Source organism: Triticum aestivum, chromosome 7A (genome assembly GCF_018294505.1).
Source record: "Triticum aestivum cultivar Chinese Spring chromosome 7A, IWGSC CS RefSeq v2.1, whole genome shotgun sequence".
Classification (NCBI taxonomy): Eukaryota; Viridiplantae; Streptophyta; class Magnoliopsida; order Poales; family Poaceae; genus Triticum; species Triticum aestivum.
In genome coordinates this window covers 335668109-335682395 of record NC_057812.1, presented here as the reverse complement: position 1 = coordinate 335682395, position 14287 = coordinate 335668109, and the positions used below count along the sequence as shown (strand labels likewise).

Below are 14287 nucleotides of genomic sequence, written 5' to 3'. Positions count from 1 at the left end.
CCCACAAATAACATGTCCGGCGCTGACATGGAAGGATCCGCTTACAAGCATGACCTGGACCACATCAACGAGCTTGATCTTCTGGGTTATCATATTCTAGAGGCATGTTTGGAGCCCCGTGATCTCTTCCCGAGATCCCCAGGTCAGGACCTTCTCCTGCCAGGAGGTAAGCCGTATCGGGACTCTGGATCGAAATTTGGGAGCCGTCGCCCATTTGGCATCGCGCGGCTCGGTGATATAGAACCACCCCGATTGCCATCCCTTCACCGTCTCTTTGAAGGAGCCTTCGAGCCAGGTGGTATTGGGCATCCTGCCCACCATGGCACCTCCGCACTCGGCCTGTTGGCCGCGCACCACCTTTGGCTTTACATTAAAAGTCTTCAACCATAGGCTAAAGTGAGGTGGGATGCGGAGAAAGGCTTCGCACACAACTATGAATGCGGAGATATTGCGGATAAAGTTGGGGGCCAGGTCGTGGAAGTCCAACCCATAGTAAAACATCAATCCACGGACAAATGGATGAAGAGGGAATCCCAGCCCATGGATAAAGTGTGTGAGAAACACAACCCTCTCATAGGGATCGGGGGTAGGGACGATCTGCCCTTTTTCGGGAGTCAGTGAGCAATCTCCATGGCTAGATAACCGGACTCCCGGAGCTCCATGATGTTCTTCTCCTTAACAGAGGAGGCCATCCACTTGCCTCCAGCTCCGGATCCGGACATGATTGGAGTGTCTTCTCGAACGAGGAAAAGCCGAAATCTTGGGTGCTAGAGCTCAAGGACATAAGGACTGGAGATGAAGACGGGTGTGGGTAAAGGAAGAGTGTCCTTATCCCCTTATAAAGACCGTGAATATCAAGCGCCCCCCCACTCGCCTTAAACTCACCTATTCCCGAGAGCCGTGCAAAACGACACGGTTGGGTTACCCACGCCCATATTGATGAGAATCCCATAATGAGGGGGCACGATCTCTGCTTCGACAAGACATGCCAATGACAACCGCGTCTCGCAACGTGGAGCGGCAGACGAAAAACGATTTGAAAGTACGACCGGACAAACACGATGTCATGTTGTAAAAGCTGTCAGCGGATTAGACTCGTGTGAGAATATATATTCTCTCTGCGGTTATATATGGTGTGTGTGACAGGTCCGGATACAATCATCGCATCCGAAGACTATCTTCAAGTTCGGAAAGAAGGGAATCCGCCTTGCAATGCCAAAGACAAATCTGCGCATCGGACTCCTCGTAATTGAAACCAGGTTCAGGGGCTACTGAGGGAGTCCTGGACTAAGGGGTCCTCGGGCGTCTAGCCTGTTATTTATGGGCCGGACTGATGGGCTGTGAAGACATGAAGGCCGAAGACCGCATCATGTTCGGATTGGACTCTACTTAGCGTGGAAGGAAAGCTTAGCGATAGAAGATTCCTTCTTATGTAACCGACTCCATGTAAGCCCTAGATCCCCTCGGTGTCTATATAAACCCAATGGGGTAGTCTGGAAAGGACACCACATATACTCATTACCATACCCACATAGGCTAGACTTCTAGGGTTTAGCCATTACGATCTCGTGGTAGATTCACTCTTGTAACACTCATATTCATAAATATCAATCAAGCAGGACGTAGGGTTTTACCTCCATAGAGAGGGCCCGAACCAGGGTAAACATTGTGTCCCCCGTCTCCTGTTACCATCGATCCTAGACGCACAGTTCGGGACCCCCTACCCGAGATCCGCCGGTTTTGACACCGACAACAACCCAACACTTTTACCTACTGGTTTTGACACCCGAGAACCATGGCTACTGTAGTAATCATGTTTTATTGATTTTGTTTCAATAAAGTGCCAAGTAATACTTTTGGGATGGCTTACGGTGACAGTTGATTTGATCTTGCTGAAAAACAGAAACTTTTGCGCTTAGGAAAACAATTCTCATTTTTCACAAAAGTGTGATAAAATGCTGATTCTTTTGCAGAAGATTAATAGAAAAATTTCTAAGATTTTCCTAATTGTTCAGAATTTTTGGAGTAGCAGAAGTACGGTTGGAGTACAGATTACTACAGGCTGTTCTATTTTTGACAGATTCTGTTTTCAATGCATAGTTTAGTTTCTATGGCTTATATTGCTCAATATAAATTGTAGAAATGATATTCTACATTAGGCATTGTGTGGAAACAATTATGAATATTGTCTTTGACAGTACCAAAAGTGAAATGGTTTGCTCTTTATCATACTAACCTATCTCACAAAGTTCTGTTAAGTTTTGTGTGATTGAAGTTTTCAAGTTTTGGGTGAGATGTCGATATGAGGAGAATAAGGAGTGACAATACCCTAAGCTTGTGGATTCCCAAGGCACCCCAATGTAATATTAAAGGAAGATCCAAGAAACTAAGCTTGGGGATGCCCGGAAGGCATCCCCTCTTTCGTCTCCAACATTATCGGTAACCTCACTTGGAGCTATGTTTTCATTCGTCACATGATATGTGTTTTGCTTGGAGCATCATTTTATTTTATTTTTATTTTCTTGATGTTATTTATAATAATGTTTTGCATCTTTTATTTCAATAAAAGTGGCATGTATAGCCTTTGTCATGCTTATTTTGCAAGTATACATGTTGCTGTTTAAAAACAGAAAGTTTACCGCTGTTGCAAAAATTCCCTAGAGAAGTCAGAATGTGATAAAATGTTGAAACTTCTTTCAAAATAAGATCTGATAAATTTTCTACAGTATGGTAAATTTTCATAACTTTTGGAGTTAGGGAAGTATTGATACTCTTGCATTCTTTATAGACTGTACTGTTTTGGCAGATTGCTGTTATGTTTGCATATGTTTGCTTGTCTAATGATTCTATTTGAGGATAGGAGTATTAAATATGCAGAGTCATTTAGTATGCAATGTTGAATAATAATTTTAGTGATTCTCTTCAGTAGAGAATGATAAGGTTTTGCATTGATTTATACTAACTTGTCTCACGAGTCCTTGTTGAGTTTTGTGTGGATGAAGCTTCTCGGATTTAGGAAAATCGTGATATGAGAACAATTAAGGAGACACAAAAGATCAAGCTTGGGGATGCCCAAGGAACCCCAAAATAATATTTCAAGAAGTCTCAAGCATCTAAGCTTGGGGATACCCCGATGGGCATGCCACCTTTCCTCTTCAACAATTATCGGTTAGTATTGGTTGAGCCTAAGTTTTTGCTTCTCCACATGATGTGTGCTATTCTTAGATTGTCATTTTTTTTGTTTTTTCTTGCTGTTTTAATAAGATGCTTAGATCTAAAGTTTTTAAATAAAATAGAGTCCTCAAATAGTTTCCAGGGAGGCTAAGTAAGCGAAGTTCACATCCCTTTAAGGAAGCTCTTTTCTGTGGAATTGCTCTAGTGCTTCACTTATATCCTTTTGAGCACGGTGTGCTTTAGTATTTTTGAATAAATTCTCTCTTGCTTCACTTAAATTAATTTGAGAGAAAGAAATATTATGCTCATGATCTTCATTTATATCTTTTTGGAGTAGCTTGTCATTTACTCTTGTGCTTCACTTATATCCTATGAGCGAATTGTTGAATAAATTGAATGTCATGAAGTTGAAATCATATCATGCCTAGTAGTAGCTTCACATTGGGTTTAGAAAGTGAAATCTTTTGAGGCTTGACAATCACAATATTGGTCATACAAGCAATTCGTGAATAATTAGTATAAGGAAGAGAACTTTCACATGCAAATACACTATCTTGGAATCTTTTGTGATTGTGAGCCCCCATCAAAACATTATATGCCAAAATTGTTGACTTTGGACAAGGAAGACAATGTAATGGTTTATGTTTGTTCATATTCACATAGAAGTTATATTTCATAGATCCTTCAACATGTGGTGCTTGCCCCCATCCTTGCTAGCCAAAAATTCCACACCAAGTAGAGATACTACTTGTGCATCCAAAAACCCTTAAACCAAAAGTCTTATCTTCAAGAGGCCACCATACCTACCTAAGGATTGAGCAAGATCCTTCAAGTAAGTTGTCATCGATGCAATAAGGCAATAAAAATTGCTTCTAAAAGTGTGAGATCATTTAGTGTAAGAGAAAATTGAGCGTTGTACGAACTTGTGATGGTAAAGAATAAAAATGACAGGCTGCATTATAAAGGTTGCCATCACAAGGGGCAATATAACATGACGTTCTTTTGCACTAAGGGGTTGAGCATACAAACAACTAAGTGCATGGCAACCTCTGCTTCCCTTTGCGAAGGGCCTATCTTTTACTTTTACTAGTGGACCCCGTTGCGCCAAATGGCACAGAGACCTGTTGGATCCATGCACATATTGAAAAGAAAATCCATAATTTAGATGATTTAGTTGTTGCAAGCACATATGATAACAAATTGAACACACTTTGATTAAAAAAAGAATGACGGAACATGTGTTGCTTTCGTTCATAGGGAGTCTATCCAGAATCATACAATTCGTAGGATCTATGTTGTTTCGGTCATCTTCCAAGTCTCGATTTCTTATATTATCATCAATAATTTCAAGTCCATTAAAATGATAGTTAGTTTTATCTAAAATCTTTCATATGATCAGAGTTTGTTTTGAAATAGTGATATAACGTAGAATAAGTATAATGATACACAATGAAAAATAATTGTGTACAATATCAGACAATTTACCTCCAGTGATGTACTCTATAAATATATTGTTTTGCGAGAAAACTTCCAATCTATTAATTAACTGTCAAGATAATACAAACAACACCAGACGCAAAAACTACATACAGGTCGAGACGCCCGATAAAAGATAATGGATTTTTATAGAAGAAAAAGAGTGGATTCTTTTAAATTTAAAAAGATAAAAAAGGTTTGGCTCCAGCCGTCCAAGTGGGTAGGAATCCATTCCCACCGCCTAAACAAATTTTAAAGGGAAAAATAATCGGACACTAAGAAAAGTCAGTCATCCTCCTCACATCTCCCCTGTTCCCCATTCTCCCATCGCTAGGTCCCTCCATAGCCGGATGTCCCAGGTGAGGCCGCCCCTCCCCTTTGTCACCACAGCCTGCGCGAGCTTCGCAGGCACTGATTTTCCTCCCCTTCTTGTCGAATCCTGCCGCGGATGTGGTTGAGGAGGCCCTCAAGCTCGGCATGCTCGCGCCATCTCTAGGCATCGTCGAAGGCAGACATGGAGGCACAGGACTCGCACGCCCATCCTCCTCCCCTCTCCTTCTTCGAATCTGGTTGCCGAAGTGCTCGAGGAGGCGCTCGAGACGGCATGCTCGCCGACGATGCTGGGGCCCCTCCCTCCTCCTGGTGCCCTCGCTGTCGCCTCCATGAGCCTCTCCACCCTCTCTCACGCGATGGTCCGGGTCCAGGTAAGTATTTCTCTCTGACCCCGCCGCCTGCTCCTCCCCGTAAATCCGGTTCGTCACCAAGTGCATCACCTCACTGAGAAATCATCATGAATGTTCCCTTTCAAGACTCTGCATAATTTGTTCTGTTATAGGGCTTTGTTAGATAAGCTGATTTAACTGAGTTTATTCTGCTCTGGATTGCTGCACCTTCTGGTTGTGAGTGGATCCAAGAATTAGCATGGTACAATATTCAGTCTAATGTGTTTCAGGTACTAAAATGGAAGCAGAGAGAAACAAGCCCAGTGAGAGAGTGGATAACGGAAGAAACACTGCAACGAAATCCAAAGATATAGAAAGTATGTTCAGGAACTTCTCACTAAAGTAACAATGTGTGACATCTCATATTCGTAGCAGGTGGTTGCATGAAGTTCATGTAAAATTTATGTAAATCATGCTAGGCTCCCTACTTTCCAGCAAGAAAAGGAAGAAAAAAATGTGCATTTAGCAAGCATGTGGATAAGAAGCATACAACTTTCTAATATGCATAAAACTTCCGAGTTCACTCATAAAAATTAACGGACCACCAGAAATCACTGGAAAGTAGCATTCATAGTGATTGTCTCTTTTCTCAAGGATTTCTGCACAACTCTCCCAGGTTACACTTCCTTACTGATAGTTTGTTCTGGACTAAACTTGGAGGTTCAATCCATTTTAGATATAGAAAAGAGACACTCCTACTCAATCCCCCTCAAACAAACCTATAGTTAGGCTAGAGTTTGAACAATTGTACAGCCAACAAAGGCATAATGCCTAGAATAAAGATATAGATGCAGAAATCAATGAAGGGTGGTCTCACTGTACATGGCTAAGCAAGCCAGTTAGAGAAAGGTGATGTCGACGCTGAAACTCAAAGCCACGACATGGTGTACGCGGTGAGTTTTCCATCGGGCTTGCAGGTCTGCCTCCAGCAAGCTGCCGCGAGCAAAAGAAAATCACCCATTAACCAAAGGACACTTGTAAATGAAAAAAGGTCACTACAAGAAATATGTCAACTTGCGACCATCTCATTGAAAGGTCATTGTTTTTCATTTGCGACCTTTTTGCGACAAAAACAGATAGTCAAAAGCTAGCGGTCGTAAACTGAAATTAACGACCTTCTTTATGATATGTAAAAGGTCATTGGTTGTACACCAAATTTTTGGTCACTAGCAACCTCCACATGCCACGTAGGGATCCAGCGTGGCAAGCTGACGTGGATAAGAATCAGCCCGGTCCAATTCCGTGTATTACATGGGCCGAGCCCATTAATTCAGCCTTTTTAATATATATTTTTTTTGTTAATTTTCGCTAGCTACAAGCGATCGGACCCTTCCCTGGACCCTGCGCAAGCGGGAGCCACATGCACCAGGTTGCCCTTTTTTTTAATTTTCGCTAGCTACATGGGCCTGGCCCAGTAATTCGGCCTCTTTTATTTCTCTGAAATTTGACATCAATTTCTTGTTAGGCCACAGCCTTTTATAGTCCATTATTTTTTTTGACCCTCGGCCTTTTATGGTCCTGATTTTTTTGCCTCGGCCTTTTACAGTCTAGTTTTTTTGGCACTCAGCCGTTGCCTTTTAATTTAGGACCCGTCACTCTTAAGTTCTGTATCTGCGTCATTTTCAGTCTATTTCCAGTTCAAATATAGGCTATAAATACAGAATATTTCTCAATACATCTAAACTTGGTACATTACAATAAAAGTACATAGTACCCAGTTTTCTAATACGCAAAAAGATCAATCAATAACAAGCTCCAATGAGTTACTCTTTGCTGGGTGCGGATTCTTGCTTCTTCATCATGGGACTTGTTGCAGTAGTGGGCACTTCAATGAACAAAGGACATCTACAGGTTATAAACAGAACAACTAGGAACAAAATAAAAAGAGAACATTCTGCATTTGGTGCAAAAATGGTTAGAGCAAAGAGGAGCTTCAGCAATAGAGCAAACCAAATCAGATTGAACACACACCAACATTTGCAGAAGAATATTTTTGTTTGACTCATATACTGCTGCTCCCTTTAATTTTCAGGACTACATGTTCTGAATCTACTAGTACTAGATACCTACCTATTAGAAAATAAAGCTGAGTTATACTAGTAGTGTTGGAGCTCAATTGCCACTGTTCCTATCATATTTACTCCATAACAACTAACATGAACATGCCAATTGTTTAAAACCTAAGCCGTGTAAATTTCAGAAGAACAACCAAACTTAAGCCACGATAATAGACAGCGAGAAAATCAACTAAATTTAAAAGGAGGGCTAACCAAGAACCCTTCAATTAACCCTACCATTTCATCAACACCCCCAACCAAACAGGAGCATGAGCAGGACAATAGCTACTAAACCTTGAGGTCAGGCATAGACATATACCTGGACTTTGCTTCTTAACAGGAGCCCCCCCATTTGAGTTAGACATCTCTTCCTTCTTCTACCCCTTGATCTTAAAAAGGTTTATCATCTTCCTATGAAACATGAGGGGAGGAGGTAACGAGCATGAGCTAAAGAGAGCAGACTTTTCATAGGAACAAAATTGACAATAACAAGAAAAGTACCATTCAGGCATAAGGATGGTTTTACACACAAACAGGTAGAAACGATGTAGCGGAAATCAACAGAAGCAGTTTGGTTCTCTTTAATTATTGCGTTCATCGATTAGTAGGAGAAAATAATATACCAAGTACAAAGGAAAGCAAAATACTAAATTACCAAGCACGACTAGTAGCTCTACACAATTGCACCACATATACAACTAGCTACAGATAACACTCTATACACGTACATACATAACCGATGTGATTTATTATAACAAAGACATTCAAGTGATAATAGTAAAAAAATGAACTAAAAGAGCTAAAATAAGCCTGTGTTATGAACAAAGATCATCTAACCAATTATAAAAATCATGGTACATGTAGCTAACAGATATATCAAACCATCCTTAATCCAAAGCATCATCAAAACATAAATCAGAGGAGCATCTACCCAGTATGACAGCAAAATGGTGTAATCATACAACTTGTAAGAGATGGACTCAGGGATGGTAAGGAAACATCAGATGAGGGGAGGGGAGGGTGCAGACGCTTGTACTTGTTGCCAAGCAGAACGATTAGCTTCGCTATGACAGGTTTGAGGACCCCTGTCGCCATGCTGACGAGAGCCGCATCCATGGTCATGCTAGCTCAGAGCTCGGTCAGTCAACCATGCATGGAGCCGTGGAGGTCAGGTTGTTGAATGCACTGACAGTAAATAGCTAGCTCCAAATTGACAACCTGGAAAGAGGATTGGTTAGTACACTGAAAAGAGTAAATAGCCAGCTCCAAAGTTAAGGTACTGGTAGAAAACATTATTAGAAGCACAACTAATGATTCATCAAGCAAAAGGAAACATTTCAAAGATACCAGCTGGGCGACAAATCAAGCAGAAGGAAACATTTCAAAAATACCAGCTGCACGTCAAATTTGAATGAAGCGATGTAAGTATATCTAGAACCAGAATGGCAGATGCCAAACACAAATACTCATTGTAAGTATATCTCAAATTTGATCATAACATTGACATGAATAATAACCTGTATAGGGACTCCGTAAAAAGGTATGCCACTGAGCCAGTGAATGGTGGATGCCAAACATAAAGACACATTGGAATATATTTCTAATTTGAGTCACTCATCAATATAGAACTGCAAAAGAGCGCAAAAGAAATAAATCAACAAGAGCATAAGGCATACTATAGCCAGCTAGCTAGATTTCATCTTGAGACTTATCCTTGTGCTTCTGTAGAATCTCGATAACTTGGTCCAAGGGTGGGTCTCCAGGCCTCCGAAAAAACTGGCCGCCGATCTTGAACTCGTACACCTCCGGCTGCACAAAATGAACTCCTTCAATTACAAAAATACATGCGGAATTAAAAGGACACCGGTAAGAGCAGGGAAGAACAACATTTGATAATGCTTCACAGTAACTAGCTGCGCAATAGGTAGCTAGTCGGAACCAAATAGACCAAGACAAACAGGAAGTAAGCTACATCCAAAATCTACCAATTCAACGCCGAGGACCGAATGTAACTGTTAAAGTGTTAAACAACACTGTCCAAGATACAGTACCCAGATAGCCTAGCAAATGTAACGTTAAGTTGCTACCAATCTTCCAAAATTTTACTGTCATCCATGCGTGATTTGGTCAGTGTGGAAAGAAACTGGAGTAAGAGAGAGAGAGAGAGAGAGAGAGAGAGAGAGAGGGAGGGAGGGAGGGAGAGAGAGAGAGAAGCAGAGTTAGTTACCTTCATGTCATCCTCGATCTTGGCGGCCTGGGATTGGATGCTGGCGAAGGTCTCCTTGAGCGGGGTGTTGACGGGGTACAACGTAAGCAAGCGCTGGTAGGCAGATGAGCAATGTAAGAAGCAGCACTGGCCACGGCCAGAGACGGACCCGGTGAGGTAGCTGTCGATGGGGACGCCGTCGACGGTGAGGGTGCCGGGCTCGACCCCTACGGCATGCTCCAGGTCCTTGATTTGCCGACGGATCTTGTGGGAGATGCCCTCGATGAAGATGTTGTACTGCATCCAGAGGCCGGATCAGGCCGGGGCAAGAAGAGGGGTGGGAGACAAGATCGGGATGGGAGGCAAGGAAGTACCTTGACGAGGTCATCGCTGAGCGCGAGCAGGGAGTCGAGCGTGCCGGGGCGGAGATCCGGGATGGTGAACTGCGCGCGGAGGGGGGGGGGTGAGCCCCCCGGCCCCGGCGGTGTAGAAGAGGTCGGCGCCCTCCCGGATGGCGTCACCGACCGCATTCTCCTTAGGTAGGAACACCCCCCAGGGTGGCCACCAGGACGGAGGCGGTGGCCGTGACCAGCCCGGTCCGGTATAGCATCACCTCGCGCACATCAGCGTCGTCCAAGGACCGTGCTCGTGAGCAGCCGAGCAGGAGCGCCCAAAGCTCTGTCTGTATGTGCATCTGGATCGGGATGTGGAGCAAGGTGGGAGGGAGGGAGTTCCTGCCGGATCTGGCCACGACATGAGTAGCCCGAGTGGATCTAGGAGGAGAGGGGAGGGGCTGCCGGCGATGAGGTTGGAGGTCACCGGTGCGACTGGAGAAGAGGATGGCGGCGGATTGGGCTGGACTACGTGGGGATAGGGATTGGGTTGGGGTGGGGGCAGATTGAGATCTATGGGAGGGAGAGGGCTAGGGTTGGCAGCCGTGGGTGCGTGGGAGAGAAGGGGTCGTGGGTGTGTGGGTGATTGGGCTACGTGGATGAGAGGGTGAGGCCGTGAGGGGGTGAGGGCTTCCGTCGGATCGGGGAGTATCCGACGGTGTTGTGTGACCAATCAAAACGCGGTAAATGCTTTGACAATGTTATGACCATCTAAATTGGTCTTAATTGATCCAAATAAATATTTTTTGCATGAAGAAAGCATTTTCCATTTTGATTTTGTTGTGAAGAACCAACCAATTCTTTGTTGCAAAATTGAACCACCTCAATTTTTAAAATATTAGACCATTTTCCATTTTCATCACTGTAACAGGAAAAAATACATTTTCCATTTTTTGAATGCCCAAAATGAGTTTTTTTTGAAGGATCTACCATATATTTGTTGCAAAATTAGATCAAATCAATTTTATAAAATATTAGAACATATCTAATGCACAATTGACCAAATAGTTGGGTGTCAAAAGTTTCAACCCACCTTTGGTGAAAAACACAAATTTTCGCCAATTCAGCTGGAAGCGGGTCAAATTTGAACTGCAGCTACCTCGTAGTTTGCTCTTTATTTTTTCAAAAATCATTTCTAGGTACATAAGTATCTATTTAATCAAGGAAACATCAAAAGTTTTCCAATATTCAACCACTAGTTAGGAACGGTCATGCCCGCTATTTTGATCGCATTTTAAAATGGGCTTAAAAAATAAAAAAAATCAAAAAATTAGAAAACATTCGCATTGTGTCATTACATGTGACCAAGTTACCAGGAAAAATAATAAACTTGTAATACGAGAATTATTTTTAAAAAGTGTTCTAAAAAAAGAGCGATCATGTGTGATGATTCATGGCTTTCAAGTCAAATGAACAATCTTATAGCCACATTCATGGCATAGTTTGTTAAAATGATATCATATTATGCACAAGGGTGTATCTTGGAATGGCAAACAATGTTGCCTAAGGGAGTTTTCATTTTCTTTGGACGAAAAATTCATTTTCCAGTTTTTGAATGCCGAAAATGAGTTTTTTTGTGAAGGATCTACCATATATTTGTTGCAAAATTGGATCAAATCAATTTTATAATATATTAGGACATATTTAATGCAATTGACCAAATAGTTGGGTGTCAAAAGCTTTCATCCACCTCTGGTGAAAAAGATAAATTTTCGCCGATTCAGTAGAAAGTGGGTCAAATTTGAACTGCATCTGCCTCATAGTTTGCTCTTTATTTTTTTTCCAAAAATCATTTCTAGGTACATAAGTATCTATTTAATCATAGAAACATCAAAAAATTCCAAAATTTAACCACTAGCTAGGAATGGTTAAACCCGGCGTTTTGACCGCATTTTGAAACGGGCATACAAAATTTAAAAAAATTAAAAAATTGGAAAACCTTCGCATTGTGTCATTATATGTGACCAAGTTATCAGGAAAAATAATAAACTTGTAATACAACAACAATTCTTTTAAAAAAGTGTTCTCCGAAACGAGCTATCATGCATGAAGATTTATGGCTTTCAAGCCAAATGATCAATCTAATGCCCACATTCATGACATAGTTTGTTCAAATAATCTCATATCATGCACAAGTGTACATCTTGGAATGGTAAACAATGTTTTGTAAGGAAGTTTTCAATTTCTTTGGACGAAAAATTCATTTTCCATTTTTTGATTGCCCAAAATGAGTTTTTATGTGAAGGACCAACCATATATTTCTTGCAAAATTGTATCAAATCAATTTTCCAAAATACTAGGCCATATTTAATGCACAAATGACCAAATGGTTGGGTGTCAAAAGATTTGATCCGCCTCTCGTGAAAAAGACAAATTTCCGTTGATTTAGTAGGAAGCCGGTCAAATTTGAACTGCAACTGCCTCATAGTTTGCTCTTTATTTTTTCCAAAAATCATTTACAGGTACATAAGTATCTATTTAATCAGAGAAACAACAAACAAATTCCAAGATTCAACCACTAGCTAGGAACGGTCATGCCTGCCGTTTTGACCGCATTTTGAAATGGGCATAAAAAATTCAAAAACCTTCGCATTGTGTCACTATATGTGACCAAGTTACCAGGAAAAATAATAAACTTGTAATACAACAATTCTTTTAAAAAAGTGTTCTCGGAAATAAGCTATCATGTGTCAAGATTCATGGCTTTCAAGCCAAATGATCAATCTTATGTCCACATTCATGACATAGTTTGTTCAAATGATCTCATATCATGCACAAGTGTGCATCTTGGAATGGCAAACAATGTTGCCTAAGGAAGTTTTCATTTTCTTTGGACGAAAAATTCATTTTCCATTTTTTGAGTGCCCAAAATGAGTTTTTTTATGAAGGACCTACCATATATTTGTTGCAAAATTGGACCAAATCAATTTTCTAAAATACTAGACCGTATTTAATGCACAATGGACAAAATGGTTGGGTGTCAAAAGATTTGATCCACCTCTCGTGAAAAAGAGAAATTTCCATTGATTCAGTAGGAAGTGAGTCAAATTTGAACTACAGCTGCCTCATAGTTTGCTATTTATTTTTTCCAAAAATCATTTCTAGGTACATAAGTATCTATTTAATCAGAGAAACAACAAAAAAATCCACGATTCAACTACTAGCTAGGAACGGTCATTCTCGTTGTTTTGACCGCATTTTGAAACGGGCATAAAAAGTTAAAAAAAATAAAAAATTGGAAAATCTTCGCATTTAGTCATTATATGTGACCAAGTTACTAGGAAAAATAATAAACTTGTAATATGTTAATTATTTTTAAAAAGTGTTCTCAGAAATGAGCTATCATGTGTGACGATTCATGGCTTTCAAGCCAAATGATCAACTTTATGGCCACATTCATGGTATAGTTTGTTCAAATGATCTCATATTGTGCACAAGGGTGCATATTGGAATGGCAAACAATGTTGTCTATGGGAGTTTTCATTTTCTTTGGATGAAAAATCAATTTTCCATTTTTCGAGTGCCCCAAATGAGTTTTTTTGTGAAGGACCTACCATATATTTGTTGCAAAATTGGACTAAATCAATTTTATAAAATACTAGGCCATATTTAATGCACAATTGATAAAATGGTTGGGTCTCAAAAGTTTTTATCCACCTCTCATGAAAAAGATAAATTTTTGCCCATTCATTAGGAAACGTGTCAAATTTGAACTGCACCTGCCTTATAGTTTGCTCTTTATTTTTTTTCCAAAAATAATTTCTAGTTACATAAGTATCTATTTAATCATAAATACATGGTTTAGTGGTGATACGTCGAGGTTTGGACGGTGGCCCAGGGCCCAACTCCAAAGCGCATAGACTCGCATGCCCGCCGTGTGGTCACCGCGTGATCGTGGCGTTGCCATGCATTCTGGGAAGCCTAGGCATGTCTAGTAGGCTGGTCACTCCCCTGGTAGATGCTAGGAAGAAAATAACAATAGAAGAATCTCACAAGGAGACCAAACTATGCTCAAACATGAATTAGCAGCCAAGTGTTTGATAAGCCGTACGGGAAATTCACAAGGCCAATGGGCCTGAGTTTTGGCTAAGGATGGTCATCTACTAGGGAGACTGTATTGGCAAATTTTCAGCTCAAATGGAAGAGTTTGGATGGCACTTGATTTGCAAAGTACAACATCGGGAAGAAATATGGATGTTGAATCTGGGATCAAATGGATAAGTGGATTGAGCTGAAATTTTGTGGAGTATGATAATTCGG

General features: G+C 40.9%; 1 protein-coding gene across 3 annotated transcripts; it reads right to left on the bottom strand.

Annotated features, from left to right (window-relative positions):
- Positions 1 to 6984: 6984 nt before the first annotated feature.
- Positions 6985 to 10620, bottom strand: LOC123154376 (V-type proton ATPase subunit C). Of its 3 annotated transcripts, none has more exons than XM_044573132.1 (6): positions 10010 to 10620; positions 9657 to 9932; positions 9106 to 9238; positions 8466 to 8647; positions 7749 to 7840; positions 6985 to 7197 (listed from the first exon to the last, which is right to left on the bottom strand). In XM_044573132.1, exons 1-3 carry the CDS (start codon positions 10163 to 10165, stop codon positions 9119 to 9121), a joined length of 552 nt encoding a protein of 183 aa, XP_044429067.1. In that variant the 5' UTR covers positions 10166 to 10620; the 3' UTR covers positions 6985 to 7197; positions 7749 to 7840; positions 8466 to 8647; positions 9106 to 9118. The 3 variants fall into 3 exon arrangements, with proteins under 3 accessions (XP_044429067.1, XP_044429066.1, XP_044429065.1); XM_044573131.1 differs by having other exon boundaries at positions 8777 to 9238; positions 10010 to 10618; XM_044573130.1 differs by having other exon boundaries at positions 8947 to 9238; positions 10010 to 10614.
- Between the last annotated feature and the right edge of the window lie 3667 nt (positions 10621 to 14287).

What these genes read in the sequence shown, in the direction of transcription:
- LOC123154376 (XM_044573132.1), bottom strand. Translation starts at nt 10,165, where the DNA reads ATGCGGTCGGTGACGCCATCCGGGAGGGCGCCGACCTCTTCTACACCG. An exon ending in TCAGCGATGACCTCGTCAAG is followed by an intron (nt 9,933 to 10,009) that starts GTACTTCCTTGC and finishes CTCTGGATGCAG; the next exon opens with TACAACATCTTCATCGAGGG. An exon ending in AGATCGAGGATGACATGAAG is followed by an intron (nt 9,239 to 9,656) that starts GTAACTAACTCT and finishes CATTTTGTGCAG; the next exon opens with CCGGAGGTGTACGAGTTCAA.